Consider the following 27,489-nt stretch of genomic DNA (forward strand, 5'->3'; position numbering starts at 1 on the left):
AAAACTAAAGTTACATCGATCCATTTTTATTTAAAAATAGTTATAGATTATAGATATTAGGCCACTCGGGCGTCATCGGTTACTGGTATCGGTACCTCTTACCCGAGTAATACCACTGTCGAGTAAGGGGGTTTCGAGTATGTGAATTGGGTGATGTTTACTGATTAATCTAACCATTTTTCTAATTATCGCCTCTAAAGGGGGGTTTTTCAATGATGTTTACTGGTTAATCTAACCATTCTTCCCGAGTACTCGCCTAGACCGAGTAGTCTCAACTCTGACTAGAAAGCACCTAGTGGCTTTTACAACAATGATTGCTTGTATGATACATCTATGTTTATGTATCGTGATCCCCTTTTCTATAGGCTTGTATTTTAGTTCGTCTCTGTTATTCGTTCATTTTTTTTATAAATACGATGGATTTGTAGCCCTAAATAGCAACCCACGACTTGTTTCTTATCGTCTTTAATCTTTATATTTCATAGTTTGTAAGCTATGAGCGAAGAAAAAAATGGTTGGTGTCATTGTAATTACGCATGAGTATCTTCTCAAGGTCATCCACAACCCGGTTACCTAAAAGTGCTATCAAACTTGTTACATGTATCTGAAGCGAATATATAACTATCACCATCATTATCATACTCGGTAAATCTCACCAAGGTAAAACAAAAATACACATGATATGATAACCGGTAATTAAAACAAAATAATTTTCTAAATATAGTTTCTTTCAACTCTACTTGTCTGATTAAATTTGTATATTTGTCAGTTTAAACAACTAGAAATAGAAGCGAATATATAAATATCACCATCATTACCATACTCGGTAAATCCCACAAAAATAAAACCAAAATACACATGATATGATAACCGGTAATTAAAACAAAATAATTTTCTAAATATACTTTCTTTCAACTCTACTTGTCCGATTAAATTTATATATTTTGTCAATTTAAACCACTATCTAACTACTATAATAAAAGAAACCAATTTATGTACACGTGACATTCATTGAAGTATCCTCAAATTTATATTTATCTAAATAAATAAATAATAAATTAATATTAAATCTTATCATACTTTAATAAAATATTATCATCAAATCTAAATTGTTAATTTAATATATTTTTAAAACAAATACCTCTCTTATCTACTTATCTTATATTAAATATATAAATAATAAATTAATATTAAAGGTTATTCTAATTATTTAAAAACATAACTTTTTTTTATTATTTAGTATATAAAATTATGTTTATTCAACCCGAGTAAAACACGAGGTTTTTAAGGATATATTTTTTTTATTATTTGGTAGATTTTTCAACCCGACTATACACGGGTTTTTTTAAAGATACGACGTTTTTAGTATTTAATATACAAAATTACATTTATTTAGAATATAATTTTTTTATTATTTGGTAGATTTTTCAACCCGACTATACACGGGTTTTTTAAAGATACGACGTTTTTAGTATTTAATATACAAAAATACATTTATTTAATCTGTGTAATACACATGGTTTTTAAATATATAACTCTTTTTATATCTATTAAACACGTGTAATATACGGGGTTTTTAAGGATGTAATTTTTTATTATTTGGTAGATTTATTCAACCCGATTATACACGGGTTTTTTTATAGATACGACGTTTTTAGTATTTAGTATACAAAATTACATTTATTTAATCTGTGTACTACACATGGTTTTTAAAGATATAACATTTTTATTATTTGATATATAAAATCACATTTATTTAACCTGTACAATATACAAGGTTCATAAAGATATAAGTTTTATTATTTAATATATAAAATTACATTTATTTAACCCGTGTAATACACGGGGTTCTAACCTAATAAATAAGATAATCGAAACTGCTACTATGCCTATGCCACTTCGGGTTAGCATTTGGGTTGCATCTAAATAGTTATTATATTGGGCTTTGAAATCATGATGTAAACTAGGTTTAAAGCCCAATTTTGTATTGCATCTAAATAGTTATTATATGGGTTATGAATTCATAATGTAAACTGAGCTTTTAGCCCAATTTTGTATTGCATCTAAGTAGTTATTATATGGGTTTTGAATTCATAATAAGCCCAATTTTGTAAAAAAAACATTTTTGTTGAAAGTAAAAACATGGAATCCTTGAGTCTTAACATATGATAGCTTTTAAGTTTTAATTAATCTTTTGTAAGACTAATAATATAAATGTTCAAGCCCAGTGGCGAAGCTTGACAATGAAGACGGGGGTCAAAAACGTATATACTCAAAAATTTCTATAGAATCGGGGGTCGAAAACGTATATTCCCAAAACATTCTATACGAAAACTACATATATAACACTACTGAGCGAAAAGTTCCCCCCCCCCCCCCCCCCCCCCGCGACCCCTCTTAAGTTGCGCCCCTATTCAAGTCACCTTGGTATCTTAACAAAATCATAATGGCTTCGAGAACACATGCCGCATACATACTTGTACCTATTGATCTAGATATGAAACAAAAGACTTTTTCTCTCTTCTATGATTATCTTTATGCACTATATAGTTCTATACTCAAAATTGATTGTGTATTGAATGTGTAATATGATTGACACCATTTAAGTGGTTCTAAAAATCCACTATGTTGGTGAGATACTTGTAGTTTATGCATAATCACCAATGGGTCATTAGTGGTTATTTAAAAAAAGAGATATTAAAAGGGTCGTATATAATATCTCCCTTGATATTTATAAAGGCATAGATATATTAATTTAAAAATATAGATAACGACCAACATTCTTATCTATTTTTCCATGTTTTGGTTTTCTTATTTATGATGTTAACGTCAAAGAACATGAAGATAAGACATAAGAACATGACATTTTCTCTTGAAGACATTCTTTTTTCTAGTCTTTTATTTGGCACTTTACATAAAACCCAAATATCACTACACGTTTCTAAAAATCCCATGTACAAAACTTCCAAATAACGTCCTCATTTATAATCCATGTATTCAACCACCTCCGTTATCAAGGAGTTATCGGAAAAAAAAAATAATTTTGTGCATTGATGGACCAGTTTCATTTGGCAATATTTTAAACAAACAACTGGGTGAGCTTGATTTACCTCTCATGTGATGTGCCTCAGGGAATTAAGCATTGGTTGTTTGAGATGCCAAAAATTATGTCGTCTAAGAGAATTGCATGTTATAAAATGGTATAAAATGTATTTAAGATGATGCGTATCTAATATTTTAGAGTAATAAAGATGAGGTCCTTGTTAAAAGATACTGGGCTATTCATTCATATTGGGTTATACTGTTTATTTATTGGGCCTAATATGTGGGCTGTGTCTACTGATCGTTATTGTTGTTTAAGTTGTTATAACAGATTCATGGGCCAGATATTTTGGAGGTAGTCCGTTGTAACTTGGAGGGGTATATTTTGGACATTCTGATACTTTATGGTGCTAAGTGAATCTGTTGATCAGCTGGAGTATAAAAGACACTTTCTCTCTCATTTGGTCATTATTCACTCCCAATTATTGTTACGTTTCTCTGTTTAGATCTAGGGTTTGTTATCTCCGGTTGTATCTCCGGTTGTACTTTGTCTTCTCTCATCTGTTGGAGAGATCTGCTGTACTTGTTGGTATAGATGATCATCAGTGGATGATCATCAAGTCTGGTTGTATCGTTCCTCTTTGTATTGATCTTACGATTGTAAGATCTAGGGTTTGGGGGGTACTTTTTTGGTTTGGGTTAAATAAGATTTTGTCACTTTGTTTTGTCGCTATTTTGTGTTGTTCTTGTTGTTTCTGTTATTGAATCATCACAATACCATAGTTTTTAACATGGTATCAGAGCCTTGAGCTCCTGTTGATGATCTGTTTGTATATCCGCTGCATTTGATCTTGTGTTTTCTGATTAGTTTCTTTATTGTTGTTTGTTTAGGGTTTCTGTGCTCGGAAACTTGTGTTGATATCAGATCTGGTTAGATCTGGTTGTTCTTGGTGGTGATTGGACTAAACCCTAGCTAAGGGTTGGCTGGTTGTTAACAGATCTGGTTAGATCTGTTCACTATCTGAAGGTTCTTTGTACCCTCTTCTTGTCAAGACTTCTGTGTTGGTCTCTAGATCCTTAGAAGATCTAGGGCAAACTGACCAGAAGGGTTATCTTGTGGTTTCTTGCATCAGATCCAGTAGTTCTTGAAAACTACAGATCTGGTGATCTTTGAAGGTTTTATTGCACCCACTGTAAGCTGGTTCTATCTCTCTTTTTTATTTCTGTTGATTGGTATAGTTGAAGTCGGGGTAGTGAGGACCGGCACATATATTTGTTCTTGGTTGTTATTGGTTGTCTAGGGTAGATTGGCTTCTGAGTAAAGGCTTGTCCAGGCACCTATTGAGTGATGAACCTGGAATCTGGTCCCTGACTCAGTTTCGCCGTAGTGTTTTTTGTTATTTTGTTTTTTGTTCTGTATGTTTGCTGTTGTTTACCTGCTGGTGTTTGTTTGTATATTTGGTGTTTACCTGCTGGTGTTTGTTTGTATATCTGGTGTCTTATTATTGTTGTCATTATGCCTCCTGAATCTGCTCCTAGTACTTCTCAGACTTTGATTGGTAAATTGGATATAGGAGATCCATTGTATTTACACCCTAGTGACTCCAGTAGTTTAACCATTGTTAGTATTAAACTCAAAGGTACTGAGAATTATGCTGTGTGGTCTAGTGCTATGAAGTTGGCTTTAGAAGCTAAAAACAAGTATGGGTTTATAGATGGTAAGGTGGAAAAGTCTAAGGATGATGAAATATTAGCAGCTCAGTGGGATAGATGCAATTCTGTTGTACTTACTTGGTTATTGAATTCTGTTTCAGAAGAGTTGTTTCTTGGTCAAGTTTTTTCTAAACTAGCTTCTGAAGTTTGGACTGATTTAAAAGAGTCTTTTGATAAGATTGATGGTTCTGTTGTCTATGATCTTTATAAAAAAATAAACTGTATTGCACAAAATGGTAGTACTGTTGCTGAATATTATAACAAGTTGACAACAATGTGGAAGCAGTTTGATGCAATGCTTCAACTGCCTTCATGTTCTTGTCAAGCTGCTAAGGACTATAATGACTTTTCTGCTCTTATAAAGTTAATGCAGTTTCTCATGGGGCTTGATGATATTTATCAACCTGTGAGAACTAATATTTTAACAAGAGAAACATTTCCATCAGTTAAAGTTGCTTTCTCTATTGTTTCTAGAGAGGAGTCACATAGACTCTCAAGTAGTGGTTCTAAGAGTCAAAGTGTCTCTTATGTGGCTAGGTCTAATCAATCTAATCAAAACACATCAAGAAGAAATTTTAGAGGACCTAATTCAAATCTAAAGTGTACTCATTGTAATATGATAGGTCATACAGTTGATAGGTGTTTTGAAATAATTGGTTATCCACCTGGTATGAAAAAAAGGGGAAATGTGTCTTTTGGTAAAAATAATGGTAATAATACTAGTAGGTCTGGTATGTCTTCTGGTCCTTCTAGTTCTGCTGTGTCTGCTTTGCCTTTTACTCCAGAACAGATTGCAAAGCTTATGAGTTTAGTTGGTGAAAAACCTGATGGGGATCAGGAGAAGTCCAATATGGGAGGTATGTCTGCTTGTATGTCTGGTTTTTTGAGTTGTTCTAGCAGTGTGTGTTTTAGTCATGAATATAATTGGGTTGTTGATTCAGGTGCTAATCAGCACATGATTAAAAGTGATAAGGACATGTTTAATTGTATAGATGTGTCTGAGTGTGGGTTAAAGGTTGGTCACCCAAATGGAACAAGTGTTAGTGTGTTAAAAATTGGTGATCTTAAATTGATTAACAATGTTATTATAAAAGATGTTTTTTATGTTCCTGGGTATAGTGTCAATTTATTATCTGTTCACAAACTAGCAAAAGACAATAAAATAGCTGTCTTGTTTAATGAGAACAACTGTATGTTACAGGATTTGAGGTCAAAGAAAATTCTGGTGATTGGTAGACAAGAGAATGGGTTGTATTTTGTTGGTAGAAATGGTAATTTTGCTAATTTGTGTTTTAATAGTTCTGTTAAAACTGATCTTTGGCATAGTAGGTTAGGTCATCCGTCTGATCAAGTTTTGGCTGTGTTAAAAGATAGTTTGGATGTTAAAAATGTTGAACATAATCCTTGTGAGGTTTGTCACAGGTCCAAACAGGTTAGGGTTCCTTTTCCTTTGAGTGATCATAAGTCAAAGGAATTAGGGGATCTAATACATTTGGATTTGTGGGGACCTTACAAGGTGTCTAGCTATGAAGGTTATAAATATTTTCTAACTGTTGTTGATGACTTTACTAGAACTGTTTGGTGTTATATGCTTAAAAGTAAAGTTGAAGTGTTTGAAAATTTGAAATACTTTTATGAACTTGTATTAACACAGTTTAAAAAGAAGGTAAAGATGTTTAGAAGTGATAATGGTACAGAATTTATAAATAATCAAATGAGTACATTTTGTAAACAGAAAGGTATTGTGCATCAGACTTCATGTTCATATACCCCACAACAGAATGGGGTAGTTGAACGTAAGCACAGACATCTTTTAAATACAGCCAGAACTTTAATGTTTCAGAGTGGCCTTCCTTTGAGATTTTGGAGTGACTGTGTGCTAACTGCTGTGTATATTATTAACAGGCTGCCGTCTTCTGTGTTAAGTGGAAAGAGTCCATATGAGCTAATGTTTGGTTTTAGACCCTCTCTGTCTTATTTTAGAAATTTTGGGTGTCTTTGTTTCAGTACTATTTTGAATGAACCTGACAAATTTGCTTATCATGCTGATAAGTGTGTTTTGATAGGGTACTCTAATGTAAAAAAGGGTTATAAACTTTGGAGTATAGATGAGAAAAAAGTTTTTTTCTCTAGAGATGTCAAGTTTTATGAACATGTGTATCCTTTTAAGTCTAAACAAATTAACGATGAAGTTAATATTGATAACAGTTTAAACTTGATAAACTTTTTTGATAAAAATGAAACAAATTCACCTGAGTTTTCTTTAACTCCCGATGATGAAGAGGGTACTACTGATTCTCACGACACAATCAGTGATGATCAGCAGCCAGGTCCCTCTACATCTGCCACTCCTGGTCTAAGTAGTTCAGGTCATAACTTAGGTTCTAGTGTAGAAGGTAGTAGTAGTAGGGAGTCTGGCAGGGCAGAGGACACTGTTGTGTCGACTGATGAGATCAGCCCAGCTGAGGGAAATCTAGAAGGTCTTAGACGGTCTTCTAGAAATGTATCTTTTCCTAAAAAATTCCAGGATTTTGTGTTAAGTAGTAATGTGAAATATGATATTAATAAAGTTGTGAATTATGCATGTTTATCTACTGAAAATGTGAGCTTTATTAGTAAACTAAGTAAGTCAACTGAACCCAGCTGTTATAATGAGGCTTCAAAGGATTCTAAGTGGGTCGAAGCAATGAACCTTGAAATGGAAGCCTTAATGCGGAATAACACTTGGGAACTTGTTGACTTACCTAGTGGTAGGAAACCCATTGGGTGTAAATGGGTTTACAAGATTAAGTATCGGTCTAATGGTGAGATTGAGCGCTATAAAGCGAGGTTAGTTGCTAAAGGGTATAACCAACGGGAAGGGATTGACTTTGGTGAAACTTTTTCACCGGTAGTCAAAATGGTTACTATAAGGTGTGTCTTGAGCTTGGCTGTTCAGTATAATTGGTCATTGTACCAATTAGATATAAATAATGCGTTTTTGTATGGCTCAATTTCGGAAGATGTTTATATGACTCTTCCTGAAGGTTATTATAGCAAGAATGAGTCTAAGGTTTGTAAATTAGTTAAGTCTTTGTATGGGCTGAAACAGGCCCCTAGAAAGTGGAATGAAAAGCTAACTGATGTTTTGCTTGGTATAGGGTTTGTTCAAAGTTCTTGTGATCATTCGTTGTATGTTTTATCCAAGCCCTCTGTATTTGTTGTGTTACTTGTGTATGTTGATGACATAATTGTAACTGGTAATAACGATTTGGAAATTAATAAAGTGAAAACTTTGCTTAGTAATAATTTCCAAATTAAAGACCTGGGAATACTAAAGTATTTTCTTGGTTTGGAAGTTGTGTATGATAAAAGTGGGCTGTGTTTGAATCAGCGAAAATATTGTTTGGAGTTGTTAGCTGAATTTGGGTATCTTGGGTGTAAACCAGTAAATACTCCAATAGAGTTGAGTCATGTTGTGAATAAGAGGGCTGAAAGTGATAGGACTGAGTTGATTGATATTACCAATTATCAAAAATTGATTGGTAAGTTAATCTACTTGTCTATAACTCGTCCTGATATTAGTTATTCTGTTCAGTACTTAAGTCAATTTATGCATAAGCCATTGACTGTTCATTTGAAAATTGCCTTAAGGTTGTTACGGTATCTAAAACTTAGTCCAGGTAAAGGTTTAATGTTCAAAAAGAGTAGTAGTTTTGATCTGTCCTGTTATGCAGATTCTGATTGGGCTAAATGTTTAGATACTCGTAAGTCTGTCACAGGTTTCTGTGTATTTTTGGGTCAAAATCTTGTTTCGTGGAAAAGCAAAAAGCAATCCACAGTTTCAAGATCGACTGGTGAAGCTGAGTACCGCGCTATGTGCTCAGCTACTTGTGAACTTGTGTGGATTGTGAATGTTTTAAATGAGTTGAATGTTAAGTGTAGTCTTCCAATACAAGTATTTTGTGATAGTAGTGCAGCTATGTCAATAGCTGCAAATCCTGTGTTTCATGAGCGTACGAAACATTTTGAGATTGATTTGTATTTTTTAAGAGAAAAGGTGTCGAATGGTTTCATTGTTACAACAAAGGTTGAATCCGAGGATCAACTGGCAGACATCTTTACAAAAGGGTTGAGTATTACTCAACATAATGGTTTTTGTGATCGTTTGGGATTATTGGATTTGTTTAAACCCAATTGAATGAAGGGGGAGTGTTAAAAGATACTGGGCTATTCATTCATATTGGGTTATACTGTTTATTTATTGGGCCTAATATGTGGGCTGTGTCTACTGATCGTTATTGTTGTTTAAGTTGTTATAACAGATTCATGGGCCAGATATTTTGGAGGTAGTCCGTTGTAACTTGGAGGGGTATATTTTGGACATTCTGATACTTTATGGTGCTAAGTGAATCTGTTGATCAGCTGGAGTATAAAAGACACTTTCTCTCTCATTTGGTCATTATTCACTCCCAATTATTGTTACGTTTCTCTGTTTAGATCTAGGGTTTGTTATCTCCGGTTGTATCTCCGGTTGTACTTTGTCTTCTCTCATCTGTTGGAGAGATCTGCTGTACTTGTTGGTATAGATGATCATCAGTGGATGATCATCAAGTCTGGTTGTATCGTTCCTCTTTGTATTGATCTTACGATTGTAAGATCTAGGGTTTGGGGGGTACTTTTTTGGTTTGGGTTAAATAAGATTTTGTCACTTTGTTTTGTCGCTATTTTGTGTTGTTCTTGTTGTTTCTGTTATTGAATCATCACAATACCATAGTTTTTAACAGTCCTCTTTTTAAACAATAATGTACAAGTATTTGATGTATGCTTATTTGAGGTATTTCTAAACACCATATACTCAAAAGGTCTCATCTTTATGGTGCACAAAAACCATAGAAACCTACCCCTAATTTGTTTGAAACAAAAGAAGTGAAGTGTTCATGGCCACTTTTGCAAAGTTCAAAGAATCTTAATCAAAATTCAATCTTAGTGCCTTTAGCATTGTAGATAATGATCCCACATTAGTTGTTTGAAAGGTACATACCTAATAGCAACATACCCTACACCATCAAGTATATTCTTTTGCACTTCAAATTTGTTAAAATCTTTATCTAATGCATAAACACATATAGTCACCGTCGATTCGATGGAATCATAAATACCCGACGAATTTGTGGACCGAACGGGAGGTCCGCCATTGTTAATTTATATATTTATAGTTTTCTAGGTTTTTCAATGTGATAACATAAGTACTTTAGTTTATGGGTGCTCGTTATTTGAATTGGATTCTAGAAAGTCATATTGAACTTAATCAAATTCAAATTTGGTTTTTATTTTTCCGGTTTGTTTACGAAACCAAATAGGCATTCATATTTTGTGGGCATTTTTTATACTATATCACGTGTAAAGAATCTATATAGGTTAGTTTGGATTCATAAAACAATTGACTCGCTAGCTCACAGGCTTGTCCTTGCCCCTTTAAAACCTGAGACCTAGGTAGGCGTAGAGGTTTTACTCTTGCTGAAAGTGCTTTTTAAACTTCTGTTTTTTTGTTATTCCACAGATAGTCCCTTAAGAGTTGGTTTATTTCATTTTTAACCCTCTCCCCCCCCCCCCAAAAAAAAATAACTTTAAAAAATAACCTTTCAAATTTAAAACCCATTAACCTTTTTGAGTTTATATTTTAGGGGCCCATTTTTTCTAGTTAGAGCATTCACATCCATCCCACCATATTGTCACCCTAAATTACACTAAAAAACACTACATTTTCTTTCTTCTTTTTCAATTAAATAATATTTTTTATACTTTTATCATTACATGTTCTCTCTCCTCCACTCACAATCACTTTCAAAATATATTAAAAAATTATAGGGGTGAACAGTGCCCCTCCAAATATACAGAGAACAGTAACATTTTATCTCTCCTACACTTACAACCACTTTTTATACTCTTTATATTTTAAAAACACATCACACACAATTTGATGCCATGGATGTGAATGCTCAGAGTCTTCGAATTCTCAAGGACAATCCAGGGTTTTGTATATCAAGATTAATATACGAGAGTGGAAACACCCCTCTCCTCTTCCTCTTCCTCTTCCTCTTCCTCTTCCTCTTCCTCTTCCTCTTCCTCAACCATGAAAACACTTTAGCCATGTGACTATGTGAGGTACATTTGCTTCATGGTTGTTAACTAATCTTTTTATACGATGCAATGATGCATGTACACTTTGTCCCAAAATTAATAACGTGTAATAAAAAGTGTATGTGTTTGTTTTGTTTAATAGTATGATGTGTCCTTGGTCCTCTTTCTTGAGTGTGGTCTCTTTGAGAGAGCTTATTCTCATTATTTTCAAGTTACAACATTTAAGATTATTGGTGTAACAATCCCCTCAACTTCAGTAGAAGTTTGTGTGCAAGTTTGAAGTGTTTTTTTTACATTATGCATGTTTTAAGTTTTATATATTTTTTAAGTTAACTACGATTGGATCATTGGCGAAGCATCTAAAAAGAGTTTATACTCGCGGTTTTGTTTCATGTTTTTATTGTGAAAAACGTATAAAACCTATCTACAAAGTCCAATAGTCTCCACCCTCATGGTTTGGTTTCATGCTTTTGTTGTAAAATCGTTGTTTATGTACAATTTTTTGTTTAGAACAAAAATATAACGTCGTTTGTCAAAATAAACTGTTGTTCGTTATTGCATTGGATCATTGGTGAAGCATCTAAAAAGAGTTTATACTCGCGGTTTTATTTCATGTTTTTATTGTGAAAAACGTATAAAACCTATCTACAAAGTCCAATGGTCTCCACCCTCACGGTTTGGTTTCATGCTTTTGTTGTAAAATCGTTGTTTATGTACAACTTTTTGTTTAGAACAAAAATATAACACATTCCTGTTTATAATAACACGTGAAAATGGCCGTTTGTCAAAATAAACTGTTGTCCATTATTGCATAATGTCATATCTCATAACCTTTCTAAGCTGGTCCTTTTTTCTTATATAAGTCCAACGAAACACCGGAGCAAAAAAAAATTTATGGATGTCTGTCAGACAACCATGTGACCATGCCAAAGACCCATCAAATGGGCTGGCAACGATCCTCTATAACACGTGAAAATGGTCGTTTGTCAAAATAAATTGTTGTCCGTTATTGCATAATGCCATATCTTATAACCTTTCTAAGCTGATCCTTTTTTCTTATATAAGTCCAACGAAACACCGGAGCAAAAAAAAATATGGATGTCTGTCAGACAACCATGTGACCATGCCAAAGACCCATCAAATGGGATGGCAACGATCCTCTTTAACACGTGAAAATGGTCGTTTGTCAAAATAAATTGTTGTCCGCTATTGCATAATGCCATATCTTATAACCTTTCTAAGCTGATCCTTTTTTCTTATATAAGTCCAACGAAACACCGGAGCAAAAAAAAATATGGATGTCTGTCAGACAACCATGTGACCATGTCAAAGACCCATCAAATGGGCTGGCAACGATCCTCTTTAACATGTGAAAATGGTCGTTTGTCAAAATAAATTGTTGTCCGTTATTGCATAATGCCATATCTTATAACCTTTCTAAGCTGATCCTTTTTTCTTATATAAGTCCAACGAAACACCGGAGCAAAAAAAAAATATGGATGTCTGTCAGACAACCATGTGACCATGCCAAAGACCCATCAAATGGGCTGGCAACGATCCTCTTTAACACGTGAAAATGGTCGTTTGTCAAAATAAATTGTTGTCCGTTATTGCATAATGCCATATCTTATAACCTTTCTAAGCTGATCCTTTTTTCTTATATAAGTCCAACGAAACACCGGAGCAAAAAAAAATATGGATGTCTGTCAGACAACCATGTGACCATGCCAAAGACCCATCAAATGGGCTGGCAACGATCCTCTATAACACGTGAAAATGGCCGTTTGTCAAAATAAATTGTTATCCGTTATTGCATAATGCCATATCTTATAACCTTTCTAAGCTGATCCTTTTTTCTTATATAAGTCCAACGAAACACTGGAGCAAAAAAAAATATGGATGTCTGTCAGACAACCATGTGACCATGCCAAAGACCCATCAAATGGGCTGGCAACGATCCTCTTTAACACGTGAAAATGGTCGTTTGTCAAAATAAATTGTTATCCGTTATTGCATAATGCCATATCTCATAACCTTTCTAAGCTGATCCTTTTTTTCATATAAGTCCAACGAAACACCGGAGCAAAAAAATATGGATGTCTGTCAGACAACCATGTGATCATGCCAAAGACCCATCAAATGGGCTGGCAACGATCCTCTATAACACGTGAAAATGGTCGTTTGTCAAAGTAAATTGTTGTCCGTTATTACACCGTAGCAAAAAAGAAATATAGATGTCTGTCAGACAACCATGTGACCATGCCAAAGACCCATCAATGGGCTGGCAACGATCCTCTACTGAGCCATGGTCAAGACCAAGGAACTCTGTTAATCACGCTCTAGTCACATGGTCCTGGTTCCTCAACCAGACATGGGTTTCTGTCTTCTTAGGAATCAAGAATACAGAGGTACGAGCCTATAGAACAGATCCTGTTCAAGTAAGGTCGTGCTCTATTTTCTTCTTGTGTTGTATATATAACACAACTATTTTACACATTGCACCGATGTGGGACAATCTTTAAACATGTGCTTCTTTCACAAGTTTATTATTTAAAAAACTAAACAGAAAATCACATAAACTGAAATTTTAGTTATGTATCTGTTATGACAGTTCCAAGACATAAGACTATCCTTCTAACGTCGTCAAAAATGTAAACCTTAGTCATGTCGCGTTTCAGTAAAAAGACGTTTTTACCCTTTAAAAGATCCTTAGAAAATATAGAAACACCAACACATAAAATTCTTCAGGTGTTATGACTTTGTGAAGCAAGGATCTATGCTGTGGGCCCTTCATTGTTATAATAAGCAGGTATTCTAAACTTAAAGATATAGCAGCAGAATATTATTTATTGTATGCATGTTACTTTAAAGCACCTTTGTTCAGGAACAAACATATGCTCCAAATATGATATGAAAGTTCAAGTACAATTTGATCCCCTAAAAAACAAATTTGATAACTAAATTTTATTCCTTTACCGCTTTTTTAATCCGTCTTGTGGGCCCTAATCATCAACTGATCTGAGATAAAGTAAATGGGACCCACGATTAAACGAGAGCGAGCGACATGATCCATTGATACGATGCATTGTATCTAGCTATTCATATGAAGTTGTAGACAAGAATGGCCATTGAGTTTTATTGTTTTATCATTTTATTATATATAAAGTACTTTTTGATCACATTACAGATAAGAATATGAGTGGATATAAATCTCATATACATAAAAACTTACCAATGTTGCTAATGTTTTAAGTTTTTGGTAGGCTTGTATACAGGTTCAGCCACTTTGACTGATTGTTGACTTTTGCATCCCAACAAACAAGCATAAGTTGTTTTTTGAGGTTTTTTTCGTGTCGCGGTTTTGGTTTTGGTTTTGGCTTGTGTCTTTTCGTCGTAATCCGAATTATAAGCGGATGAAAACTCTGCAAATGATCCGCTTCTAGAGAAAATCTCTATCTCAAACAAATCTGAGCTGGCGTCACTCGCCACATCATCATACGCGATTGACATGAGCTCATCGTTAGCCTTTGGAATGGCATCCCATGTCAAAACCGACATTTTCCTTTCAAGATTTTTCATAATGTCTCCTTTGTTGATGGTTTCAGAATGACACGGTTCAAAAGATTTTTTTCTTGATTTCTCGTCAAACTGCTTCTGTTTAGCGGTCAAATCCGGGAATGCAAACTTGTCAACCGCTTTCGTGGTCATGCAAAGACTCGCACGCCGCAAAATATGAGAAAACCTCTTGCGGCTTTGCTTGTTTTCGCGAGGTTTAAGATAACAAGAAAATGAAGCTACGCGAAAATCTGTAGAATTAAGTTTAGCTTCATTCTCCATAGAGAAAATTTACAAAAATAAATAAGAAAAGAAATGTCTTTTGAGAGGTGATTTTTGATGTTTATGGTATGGTCTTTTAAGGAAAAATGGACCTATAAATAAAGGGATAGAAAAAGGTACTTACTTGGAGGGTTTAGCATCAGTTTGTCACATCATATACATTTTAAGTATAAAGATCTAAAATCTAAATACATAAAAAAAATACATTATACATGTGCATGATTCGAAATATAATAATAGTATTAACAATTATACATATTATTATTATAACATCGTGTAGCAATTATCGCGTTCACCCTTTTATATGCTTTCACATGTTTAATGCATAATTTGTTGTCTTCATCAAATGACTCAGAAGAGATTTCGTGTAAAGACAATCGGTTATGGTGATGGAAATCGGTTAAAGAATTTTAACAGTTTTTTTAACTTCTTTATATGTAAATATGCTTTAACTAAACTCGTCGAAAAACTAAAATTTAAAAAATATTATAGCGGATGTTAAAAAAATTTGCATTATTTTGCTGTATGGAGATTTGTAGAAAAAAATATTCTATTCTGTAATCACTGGATTTAATTTTGTAATAAACAAATTAATACGTAATAAGTTTATAGGTTATGAGATTGAGAAGTAGTCATCAAAGTCAAGATGGCCGAGTTGGTCTAAGGCGCCAGTTTCAGGTACTGGTCCGAAAGGGCATGGGTTCGAATCCCATTCTTGACATTCTATTTTTCTTATTTTATGGTATTTGTTTTAATTTGAAATTTGAAATAAGAAACCAAATGAGACGAATCTACCCCCTGGCTATGTAACATTGTTGCTGCATTATATTTCAAGTTTGGTACATTTTTTTTTGGAGGGCTATTGTTCAACATATTGATAAAACCTAACGTAGTGTAAATTTTGAAAAAAATTGACGTTTTTTTCTATTTCGTTACCCCTTTAGAATTTTTTTTTTCAAACGTTGCCCCTATAATGATTTTCTAGATCCGCCACTGACCTAAAACATACATGAAATCGTACATGTTGCAACTCAAAAAGGGTAACCTAAAAGGGTTAATAACTCGATGACGCGTAATAGAAAGTAATATTAATCATGAAATTATCTAAGAAAAAGGTGTATTGATGTTTAGAAAATCCATGATTATGATCTTTTTCATTACATGATTGTTGTAGTTAGTTGTATAAGCATAAAAGATATAAAACCTTACTAAAAGTTTGTACACTAAAACAAAGCGTCAAAAGATGTACGACACCCCCTTAAACCTATGGTGCCATAAAAGTGAACACTATTCCATAGTTTGTATACATTAATAACAAAGAATGTGTTAAACTATCAGCAGGAGTAGAAATTGCAGCAATTAATAAATTGCAGCTTTCCAAATAGGAATTGGCCAATCCATGGGTATACCATGAAGTTACAAAGGTTGTACCCACGAACCAACCCCCCTACGGCGAAATAGGCACAAGGAAAGAGCCATTAGCCGAACCAGCCTAAAAAAACAAAACGGTCCCTACGTAACCAGTCATCCATAATATCAAACACATCATTTTCGTCTTTGGTAAATTTACCAAGGGCTGTAGTCATCGTAATCCTCCTATTAAACTACTTCGATACAGATGGTTTCATCTCACTTTAACAAAACATGACATGTTTTGCTGCCAGAATTACAATTATGCATTGAATCTCATCAGAACTATGTAGTTAAACGTGTATGGACAAGTGTAGTATCAAGATAAGTGACGTCTTTGAAAGCCTAAATTTTGTCCCCTAGAACAAAGTTGTGTTACAACATGATAGAGCAAATCATGTGTCATTTGTGGCCATATCTCATCAAAATCAACGGCAGATGCTCCGCTTCTAAGTTGTCTTCAGGCATCCCACGGTTCTTACGTATTTGAAAGTTTAAATGTTATTAATATTTGTAAAGTTTCGGAGAAAAAACCTTGTGAAGCGATTTGTCATTTGACTAACGAGCCGAATCAGTAAAAATATAATTTAACAAATTTTGACAGCACAGGAACACTGATAAGATCACAATCCGACCCAGTAAGCGTAAAATTCAAATGAAACAAACTCATTAAAACTTAAAAAAGATCAATATCTCTCACAAGAATCAATAAGTTGACATCTTATAATATTTGGTGTTGAAGCCAAAATTTCTTTCAATCACATTACTAATTGCAAACCTCACTTAACTCTTTCCACCTTGCTTTTCTTTCGTCTTTTGAAGCTTCAGAACCTTCTTCACAATCTTTTGCTCTTCTACCAAGAAAGCTCGGATGATCCTGCAACATCAAAAAAACCCAACCAGGCAGATTAACAAGTGGAAAAAGATTACAAACTTAATATCCGACAAATTTGACCCATTAACTTGTGAATGGTTGATTTGAGTTATGCAGTTATGCGCTTAAATTTATGCCCCGCTTGCGGTGTGCACATATGTGTGGGCGCTCAGGGAGCAAAAGTGAAATGGTACTAACTTCAACGTTATTTTACTAATTTCGTGAAAATAACGTTAAAAGCGGCAGATGGTTAATCATGAATCATGTGGTGACGTTGATAGCTGAAAGACACGAGGTACATGCACCAATCAGTCTCTGTCCCGATTGATTGAGTGTTATGTGTCTTAGGTCCAAGGCTTGGTACAAAACTACAATCGAGCCGGGGTCTCACTGGAAGCAGCCTCTCTATTCCTACGGGGTAGAGGTAAGGTTGTCTACATCTACCCTCCTGAGACCCTACCTTAGCTTTGCTATTGGTGAGATTTACTGAGTATGATGATGATGATTTATGCGCTTAATTTGTTAATCCCCGACATGTATAATGGGTAAGTAACATTTTTAGTTAGAAAAAAGGGGTCAAAGGTAACAAATCATATTAATTATAGTTAATTAATTACAGCCTCGTTTATTCAATAGCAAAAGATAAAAAAGGGACAAAAGCTGTTAACAATTCAACCCAAAGCGGCATGTTTGGACTTGAACATTGTTACCCAACTCCCATCCCTTTCAAGAACTCTACAAGTTTCACACGCCAGATGAAAAAGAATTTCACAAACCTCTCACGCACAGCACCAGCGGACAGCACACCACCATAGGCACGGTTAACGGTCCTCCTGTTCCTTGATAGCCTAGACCTTTTGTATTCAGCCGGCCTCAAGTGAGGAATCTGCAGTCCATGCAATAAAGACGTTTAAATTAGCAATCAAATCCTTGGTTAACATCCTATTCAGTAATTAGATCCTAGTGTATAAAAAATGCAATTTTGATCACGTGTATTACAACCAATGTAGCTTGTAATCCATACAAGAAACGATTTTACACTTTCACCAATCAAACTACTATGCTAAAGGGTCACCGTATATTCCACTTAACCTATTTCTATGACTTGTATTCGTGGTGTTTGGTAAAAACCGTTTCAAATTATTCATATTCGATAAACTATATCAACTACTAATTCTCGACTTTGATCGGATCATGGTTGTAAAAATCCCGACTAGTCTCCAATTAGTTGCTAATTAATCACTAATTGGATGTTCACCGATTAACGTCAGATTAATCACTAGGCGGTCAATGGCAGTCCTATTCACGTCAATTACTTAAAAATGGGTCAATGAGGGGTTAAAACTTAAAACATGTCTACTTCAAAAAACTACATATAAAAATCCCAATCCAATTAATCCCTATTAGTCACGATGAATCGCTAGTCGGTACCCCACCGATCGACTAACGCCTAGCGATTCTTACAACACTGGATCAGATACGGTCTTCATCAAATTGATTCTAAATTTCTGATTTTAAATGACCAAAACATTTAGCTTTGACTTCAAATGTAAATATCTGATTTTTAATCCATAAACCACCATGAAAACACACATCCAAGGATCTAATTGCTAGCATTCACAAACATTATAACTAAAAATCATAACTAAATGTAAATAATCAATCAAAAGTGCATAATTAATTAATTACCCCTTGAATTCTCTTGCCAGTAACAGGGCACTTGGGACCACTGGCTCTCTTCTTTGTGGTCTGGTAAACCAACTTTCCACCTATAATTACAAACACAAATCAATCAATCAATCAATCAATAGATTTACATGACCGTGATAGTATAGAGTTGCAGAGAGGGGTGTACCGGGGGTTTTAACGACCCGGTGCTGATTGGATTTGGTGGCATAGCTGTGGCGTTTCCGGTAAGTGAGGCGCTGCACCATCTTCGGATCTGAATAATTGTAGCTCTGGCCGAAAGGGGAGGGAGGGGGGTTTGAGGGTTTGCTACAAGATGTTAAATTGTTTGTCTTTTGCTACTGCCCTAGATCTGACGGCTCCCTGTGCTTCTTTCTTCTCAACGGTTCGGATTTGTTTTTTTTTTTAAGGTTTTTTGAATTTTATTTATTATTTTTACTAAAATGAGTTTGAAAAAAGGGGAAACTACTCGTTTTCGCTAAACATACTGCTTATAACTAAGGATGAATTAGGATGTTATGAGTGGTTTAGAAAATGGCATAATAGACAATCTTGTTCAAAATCAATTTGAGAGGATAAATGACTTTATTTTTTTTTATTATAAAGGTTGTGTGTAGTGGTGTGGTGTCTATGATCATATTAGCATGTGAGGCGTTGAACACCATTCTGGTGTGGTGTTAACAGGATGTCATGGGCGGAGGTGCTAACCGGGTAACGAGTGTGAGAATAGGTGAAAGTATGTAGGGCCAAATTTCAACTAATCAAAAGTTGGAGGTGCTAGGTGTGTGTTCATGTGTTGTATACATAAACTTTATTTTATTTTAATATTAGTTTATAACCACGTGTGTTACACGAGAGTTAAGTACATAAAAAATTAAATAGTTAATAAGAAAGATTTAACAACTATAAAACGATATTTCTGAGACGTTTTCCAGATGTCTTAACAAATTTTTGTGTGATGTATGATCGAACATATGATGTTTGCTAAGCTTCTAAATAAAAAAGATTAAAGAAACTATATCATCAATTTTTTCATAAGTTTTAGCGGACAATGGTCACATGAAAAGACATGTATCACCCAAATTAATTTAAGTAATAGTGGTCATAGTTTATTAGTTCTATTTTTTTTTTATTTTTTATTTTTTAAAATGTCCATATTACTAGCAATTAAATTATTAAATTAATAACTTTAAAATTTAAATTTCAGTTGCATCGTATAAAGATGGTTTTTATTTTTGGATAAATTTGTTATAATGATAAATGTAGTTATTGTTCTTTTTGCCTTTTAAATATATTTAATAAATGGTTTGTTAAATTAAAAAAAAAGAGTTAAGATGTCTATGAATATATGATCCCCATGTTACTTCTCAGAACAAATAAGAATAGTAACATGTATAAAAGAGAAAAATGTCTGGATAGTTTTTGTGGTTTGCTCATTTTTCACATTTAGTTCCTAACTTTCTAAAATTACAGCTATAGTCCCTAACTTTTGCAATTTCGTTCCCGAATAGTCCCTGATGCGGATAGAGGTTAGTTTTTGATGTTAAGTGGATGTGATATTACAAAAAGTACCCCATACCATTAAAAAACACAATAAAATATTTAAAAAAAAATCTAATTTATTATTTTAAAGAAAAGTAGGCCTCACATTTTTCCTATCCCTTCCCTACTCCCTCCCACCCCACACTCTTTATCTTCCCCCATCTTCACAACCACCATTTCACTTTTCACTACCATCGTCATCCACCTTTCTCCAACCAGATCCGCCACCCACAACTCTGATCACCATTCACAGTCTCCACCACTCGACACCACCGTGCACTACCAACAAACACCTTTCACAGCCGCACCGCCGCAAACAACACCCAACCACAACCACCTTTAACCATGACCACCGTGCACTACAGTTTACCTTTACCTCTCCATATACCACCGCACCACCACCACCACTACAACCCATTTCCATTTCTAAAGGAACAGTTAGATATTATAGACATAGTCCTCGAATTGCATAAAATTCACACATAAAGTACATTATTTGAATGAACCAATTTAGGATTAATAATGCAATACCTTGGTCAGGCTCATCCATAAGATGAACCACCAGCCGACGCCGCCACCTCTATCACCGTAATTAACCACCATCTCCACCCACCGTAATCAGCCACCACATACCGAACCAAATTATACACATCTAGGCTATCAATTCTCTACAAAGTTTATACAATCGGTACATGACTGGAATGTGTATAACCGACTCAAATTTGTGATCTTTTGAGATCTTTAATCCAATTTATGTATTTATATACAACATAATCGACCCACTGAACTTTACACCCATCCAATTTCACTCCAACTTCTCTGTTTCATTTTCTTCATCAAGCTGCACCGTCGCTGGAGTTCGTCTTCGCCGGAAACCACGTAACATGCAACCCGTAAGTTTTCGTATGCACCTTTCTGTTCGGTTTCTATCGGGGATCAAAAGCCCCATCACAATTTCTTTGTGTGATACCTAGGCTGCAAACGAACCGAACGAACACAAACAAGTCCTTGTTCATGTTTGTTTGTTAAGAAATATATGTGTTCATGAACTGTTCATGAACGCTTTCCGAATGAGATTTTATGTTCGTGTTTGTTTGTTAAGGAAATGAACTTGTTCGTGTTCGTTTGTGTTTGTTAGTTAATTTTAGGCAATGAATGAAAATGGACGATGATGAATACAAATGAGCACAAACTAATTTTCATGAACACAAATGGTAACAAACGAACAAAAAAAAATGTTCATGAACAAAATATGTAATACTTTGACACTTATAAAATATTTTATTTGTCGGAATTTTGAAGTATTTAAATAAAATATCAAAGCTAAAACACTAATGAATTATCGAACACAAACGAACACGTTACCGAACGTTCACAAACATAAATGAACGAATGCACCCTCTGTTCATGTTTGTTCATTTAACTAAACGAACGAAATTTCTTGTTTGTGTTCGTTTGTTTAATAAACGAACGAACACAAACGAACTTCCCGCCGAACGGTTCACGAACTGTTCGCCGAACATTTGGTTCGTTTGCAGCCCTAGTGATACCCTTACTGTGTGAAATTTTGAGTTTAAAAATTTAAGGTTTCGTTTATTGCTCCGGCTAAAGCCGCCGGCTATCAACGGTGGGGATGTTGGTGATATTTTTGGAAGGAGGGACTTTGTATTAAAGGGTTCACGGTGGGGATGTTGGTGATGGGGGATGGTGGTGATAGCAATGGTGGTGAGAGGCGGTGATGGCGACGGTTGGTAGAGGTGAAGGTGTTGCGGGCGGTTGGTAGGTGTAGGTGAAAGGGCGGTGGATTATATTGGGGATGCCGGTGGTAACAACGGCGATGAGTGGCGGGTTGTTGGTTGATGGCAGTGCTTGATGGCGATGGTTGCTGGGTGGGTATAGGAGCTGTAAACGAACCGAACGTTCAGCGAACAGTTCGTGAACCGTTCGGCGGGAAGTTCGTTTATGTTCGTTCGATAAGCTTAACGAACGAACACGAACAAAATATTTCGTTTGATAAGTTTAACGAACGAACACGAACAAAGGTCTCGTTCGTTCGACTCCGTTCGTGAACGTTCGGTAATATGTTCGTTCGTGTTCGTTCATTTATGTCTGTTCGTGTTTGGTTTTTTATATTTATTTTTCTAAAAGTTTTTAAAGTTTTATTAATTTTTTACTTTCCCCATATGTATTATTTCTCTCTCTCTCTGGCTCTCTCCCTCTTTTGATATCACGCTCCTTGCTTATCTCCAATCGATTGAACCCAATATTATCCATCCCTTCAATCTTTAAATGGTTATATTTAACTACTTTCGTTGTGTACAGTGTTTAAGGTTAATGGTGCCTTTTTTAATTTTCAAAATTAAAGTTCATTTGTGTTCGTTTGTGTTCATTTGCGTTCGTGGTTAGTGTTCACGAACTGTTCGCGAACAACCAAAATTCCTTAACGAACGAACACGAACACAAACTTCTGTTCGTCATGTGTTCGCGAACAGTTCACGAACATCCAAATTTCCTTAACGAACGAACACGAACATAGCCTTGTTCGTGTTCGTTCGGTTCGTTTACAGCCCTAGGAGTGAGCATGTATGATGTATGTGTGATGTTGTGTATAAAAGTGCAATTTAGAAAAATATATATAAAAATGGTTTTGGACTAAAATGGTAATTTAGAAATCTTTTCTTGTTAATGCCAAAAATACCCCTGGTTATAACCAGGTTTTTAGACTGAGTTAGATAATGTGATTAAAAAAAAAACTCAGGGACCCAGAAGAAAAAAAAATAACTATTTGAACTAAAATGACAATTTAAAACATGGTTTAAATCAAAGTTATGTTTTGTGTAATAAATGCATACTATACTGATACAAACATCTATGTAGTATTGTGAAAATGCATACATCCAAGCCTTGTGACTGTGGCGATAAACCCCTAAACGAATTTAAAGGTCTATCTTGTTGTTATGTTTATCGAATTCGGTCATTCCTTCCAATCCAAACAAACCCGAGATTTCAGGAATGGGAGTTGTCAAGTCCTATGGTACCATTACCTACTAACGAGCGGCATGATCGGTGTTAATGAATGTACATTGTCTTATTTAAACAAACCAAATGTCATACCAAAATGTAAGCATGTGAACAGTGTAAACTGACGTATTTTCCAAAAAGGGTTAAGTGACAGGTACTGAACGTAATTGGCTGGAAGCTCAGGGCGTTAATAAGGAATCTTGCAAGTTCTAGATGCCTAAAGTCTGTTGAACAGTTTTCTTTCATTTGATCCGCCTGTGGATCCTTTACTTTCCGTTGTAATACTTTGACATTACTTTATATTCGGAATGTAATATATTTATCTTTTGCTTCCGCTGTGTATATGTATATTGTGTTGTTTGACTATGAAAATTTACTACTAATAAAAACAAGAAATAAATAATAGCATGACATAATTAGTCAAAATTGGTATTCCAAAGACGCACACGTATATACCCTACTTTCTTGTGGTCATGAACCCATAATCATAGTCTACATACAATTTCCCCCAAAAATCTTCCAAATGCCAATGGCTTCCTCTGCGATCTCTCACTTTTCCTCTGTTTCTACTTCTTCCTTATGCTTCAATTTCTCCACTAAACTCCGTCATCCAACCACTCTCCGTCAATTCCCCACTCATTTTACCAAATCGCTCACTGTTTCAGCTTCAACTTCAACTTCCTTAGATTATTCCACCGATAAATCTTCTCTATCATCAAAGGTTAGCATTTTATCTCTTTTTATTCCCCATTGTTAGTCGATACACCTTCAATATTTGTACATATGTTCGCTAATTTTGCATTTTCGATGTTTATATAACCTAATGTTTCGAATTATTGTAGTAGAATTTTGAAATCTGAACTTTTTAGGTGTTCAGATTGATTTGTTTGGCATTAAATTTGTACATGAATGGTTTACGAACACATATCAAACAAAAAGTCTTGTTCGTGTTCATTCACTAAGGAATCGAACTTGTTCATGAACACAAATGGACGTATACCATTAAAAAAACAACATTAACATTAGACAATAGACATAATCACCTTGTTAAGCGCTTGATATAATTATTATAAATATAATTATCCCAAAATAAAGGCATCGGTTAGGGGCTGTTTGTTTAGCTCTTAATGAGGCTCTTAATGGTTCACACCTCTTGCTGGTTTACTACTTAATGGTTCAGACTGTTTGTTTCGTGAAATGATTCAGACATTTGCCTCTGAATGGTTAAGCATTATACTGATTCTGAATGATTAAGACCTCTAATCTGAATTGGTCAGACATTTGCCTCTGAGCGATTACGCATCATACTGGCTCTTAATGGTTCAGACCTCTTACTGGTTTAGCACTTAATGATTTAGACCTCTTACTGGTTCAGCACTTAACCATTTAAAAGTTGCCAAGCATAAACATAATTATATCATAATGATGTTTCAAAGATCTAAGTTGTTAATGAGTGAACATAAACTAAACAAAACAAACGAGCATGAACGGATGTACACGAATGTATTACCGAACGTTTACAAACACAACTGAACAAACGCGGCCTTTGTTCGTGTTCGTTCAATTAATTAATCAAACGCATTTCCTTATTCGTGTTCGTTTATTTAATTAATCAAACTAAATTCCTTGTTCGTGTTTGTTAATTTAATTAATCAAACTAAATTCCTCGTTCATGTTCGTTCGTTTATTAAACACATGAACGTAAACGAACTTCCCACCGAACAGTTCGTTTACAACCCTAAATACATATATGAACATATTAGGCCTTGTTAAAAAGTAGATGTTGTGAAATGATTAGTCAGTGTTATAATTTTCCAGACTAGCAACTGGCAATGGAAATTCAAGGATAACTCTATCAAAATTCACTATGAAGAGCATGGAAATGAAACTAATGGACCAAACAAGAACATTCTCATGATGCCAACTATTTCTGATGTTAGCACTGTGGAAGAATGGAGACTGGTGGCTAAAGACATTGTTCAGAAATCCGGAGACGTTAATTGGCGAGCTACCATTGTTGATTGGCCCGGGCTAGGTTTCTCCGACCGCCCGAAGCTAGATTACAACGCAGATGTCATGGAATCGTTCCTTGTTGACTTTATTCTTGACCCGAATAGTCCCGTGAACCGCATGGGTAGGTGTTACAGTTATGGTTATAAACTGATTATGTGATTATTGTTACAGTTATGTTTATAAACTGATTATGTGTGCTTGAATTTAACAGAAGACTTGGTGATTGTTGGAGGTGGTCATGCTGCTACCATAGCCATCCGTGCTGCTAAAAAGGGTTTGGTCAAACCGACCGCCATTGCTGCAGTTGCTCCTACCTGGTCGGGCCCACTTCCTATTGTATTCGGTCGCGATTCCAAGACGGAATCAAGGTAACGGGTCAAAATGGGTGGGCTTGTGGCATGTGCAACGGGTCAAAACTAGTAGTTTTTGAAATTGGGTCGAAACAAGTCTCGTCGTGTTGGGTTGGGTTGGGTTGACCCAAAACACTCTTTTAGCCAATTAGTTTGTTAGATATGATTACAATAATGATTAGGGTGTGAATTTCTGACACGATCTGAAAACACGACACGAACCTAACATGAAATTCACGGATTAGTTTCAGGTTCAACCCGCGAACCCGTTTAGCTAAACGGGTCGGGTTCGTGTCAACCAGGTCGGGTTGATCCATTTAACCCATTTATTTTGTATTATATTTTTTTTTGTATATGTTTTATATCATAAATTAAATTGGGTGGGTGTCTTATGCCATAATTATAACTAAAAAAGAGAAATCGACATAAGATTTTATAATTAAAATGTAATTGTCTTATATACATTTGTGTTTTTTGTAGTAAAATTTTAATTTCAATATACTATTTTGCGAAAAAATTTAAAAAATAAAAATTCCATGTTGAACGGGTCGTGTTCGGGTCAACCCTTGAATATTCGGGTCGTGTCCCGGTTCATATGTATGACACGATTTTTCGGGTATGGGTTCGTCTAAATTTTTTGGGTTCGGGTCGGGTTGAACCCACCAACCCACGAACACGACCCGTTTAGCACCCCTAAAATGATTAGGGGATTCTATGCATTAAAAATATACTCTTGAGAACTTCCGACCCAATTAACCTGTTAGGGATTGAACATAACTTGGATCGACCCATTAGTAGCTAAACGGGTCAAAATTCCCATTTCTAATATACCATATTTAGTTTCATTTAAACTGCTGAGATCGGTTTCAACAATTTACAGATATGAGCTACTCAGAGGAACATTACGTGCGCCAGCTGTCGGTTGGATGATGTATAACATGCTAGTCAGTAACAAAAAATCCATTCAATCCCAATATAAATCCCACGTGTACGCTGACTCCGCAAACGTGACACCAGCCATCATCGAAAACAGATACGAGCTGACAAAACAGAAAGGAGCCCGTTATGTCCCTGCTGCTTTCTTGACGGGCCTACTAGACCCGGTGAAAACCCGTGAAGAATTTCTTCAACTCTTTGAAGGGTTAGATGGTAAATTACCAGTTTTGGTTGTGTCGACATCTGGTGCACCAAAAAGGTCGAAAGCGGAAATGGAAGCTCTTAGAGAGGCTAAAGGTGTTAGCAAATTTGTTGAGGTTCCAGGAGCTTTGCTTCCACATGAAGAATACCCAAGTTTAGTTGCAAAAGAGCTTCACAGTTTCTTGCAAGATGTAATATAAATTGATTATTTTTTTTTGGTTATAATTCTATAGAACAATATACTCTTGATACTATTTGAAACGATTGGATCGGATTGGAGTGGATGGGGCTGGGATGGATTCGGGTTGGGTCGGGTTGGTTGATCGATAACGTTTCTTCTGGAAAGTTTATAACTTTTATTTCAAATTAATGTCAAAATCTATAGTACATTTTAAGGAAATTGAATGGCTAGATTGGTAATTTCCTATACATTTTAAGATGGCATACCAAGAGCCACAAGTAGAAATCCCTAATTTTTGGTATTTTTCTTCCCTTTCTACCCCTCTCTCCCTTCATCGACCATCGCAAGCCTACCCTCACCACGATCATCAGCTAAGGAGATTCAAAGCGACGCTCCCTGTTTGATTAAACCTTAAATTCAACATTAATGTTCTTAATGTGTGTTTTCGTTTCCCTCACAATCGCTCATCATGAGCTTCTCAATCTTCATCAGTTACAAACATTTCTTGATCAATGAACTTGATTATGTCCCTTTTTTTATACGGCTTCTGCCGCCATGAT

At 35.1% G+C, this 27,489-nt stretch overlaps 3 protein-coding genes and 2 non-coding genes across 5 annotated transcripts; 2 read left to right on the top strand and 3 right to left on the bottom strand.

Annotated features, from left to right (window-relative positions):
* Positions 1-13,113: 13,113 nt before the first annotated feature.
* On the bottom strand, positions 13,114-13,326 carry LOC118479441. Its single transcript, XR_004859576.1, has one exon. It is a non-coding gene; the product is annotated as a small nucleolar RNA U3 (small nucleolar RNA).
* A 792-nt stretch (positions 13,327-14,118) lies between these two features.
* LOC110939419 (protein PHYTOCHROME KINASE SUBSTRATE 3-like) lies at positions 14,119-14,715 on the bottom strand. The gene has a single exon (XM_022181044.2). The coding sequence runs from the start codon at positions 14,713-14,715 to the stop codon at positions 14,119-14,121; it is 597 nt and encodes a 198-aa protein (XP_022036736.1).
* A 640-nt stretch (positions 14,716-15,355) lies between these two features.
* On the top strand, positions 15,356-15,436 carry TRNAL-CAG. The gene has a single exon. It is a non-coding gene; the product is annotated as a tRNA-Leu (tRNA).
* A 1,300-nt stretch (positions 15,437-16,736) lies between these two features.
* Positions 16,737-19,029, bottom strand: LOC110941969 (60S ribosomal protein L34). The gene is made up of 4 exons (XM_022183674.2): positions 18,855-19,029; positions 18,689-18,768; positions 17,776-17,885; positions 16,737-17,002 (listed from the first exon to the last, which is right to left on the bottom strand). Exons 1-4 carry the CDS (start codon positions 18,931-18,933, stop codon positions 16,909-16,911), a joined length of 363 nt encoding a protein of 120 aa, XP_022039366.1. The 5' UTR covers positions 18,934-19,029; the 3' UTR covers positions 16,737-16,908.
* Positions 19,030-23,725: 4,696 nt separating this feature from the next.
* Positions 23,726-27,148, top strand: LOC110941970. Its single transcript, XM_022183675.2, has 4 exons — positions 23,726-23,969; positions 25,067-25,382; positions 25,473-25,629; positions 26,492-27,148. Exons 1-4 carry the CDS (start codon positions 23,772-23,774, stop codon positions 26,946-26,948), a joined length of 1,128 nt encoding a protein of 375 aa, XP_022039367.1. The 5' UTR covers positions 23,726-23,771; the 3' UTR covers positions 26,949-27,148.
* The last annotated feature ends 341 nt before the right edge of the window (positions 27,149-27,489 follow it).

This window comes from Helianthus annuus, chromosome 5 (genome assembly GCF_002127325.2).
Source record: "Helianthus annuus cultivar XRQ/B chromosome 5, HanXRQr2.0-SUNRISE, whole genome shotgun sequence".
NCBI classification, from domain to species: domain Eukaryota; kingdom Viridiplantae; phylum Streptophyta; class Magnoliopsida; order Asterales; family Asteraceae; genus Helianthus; species Helianthus annuus.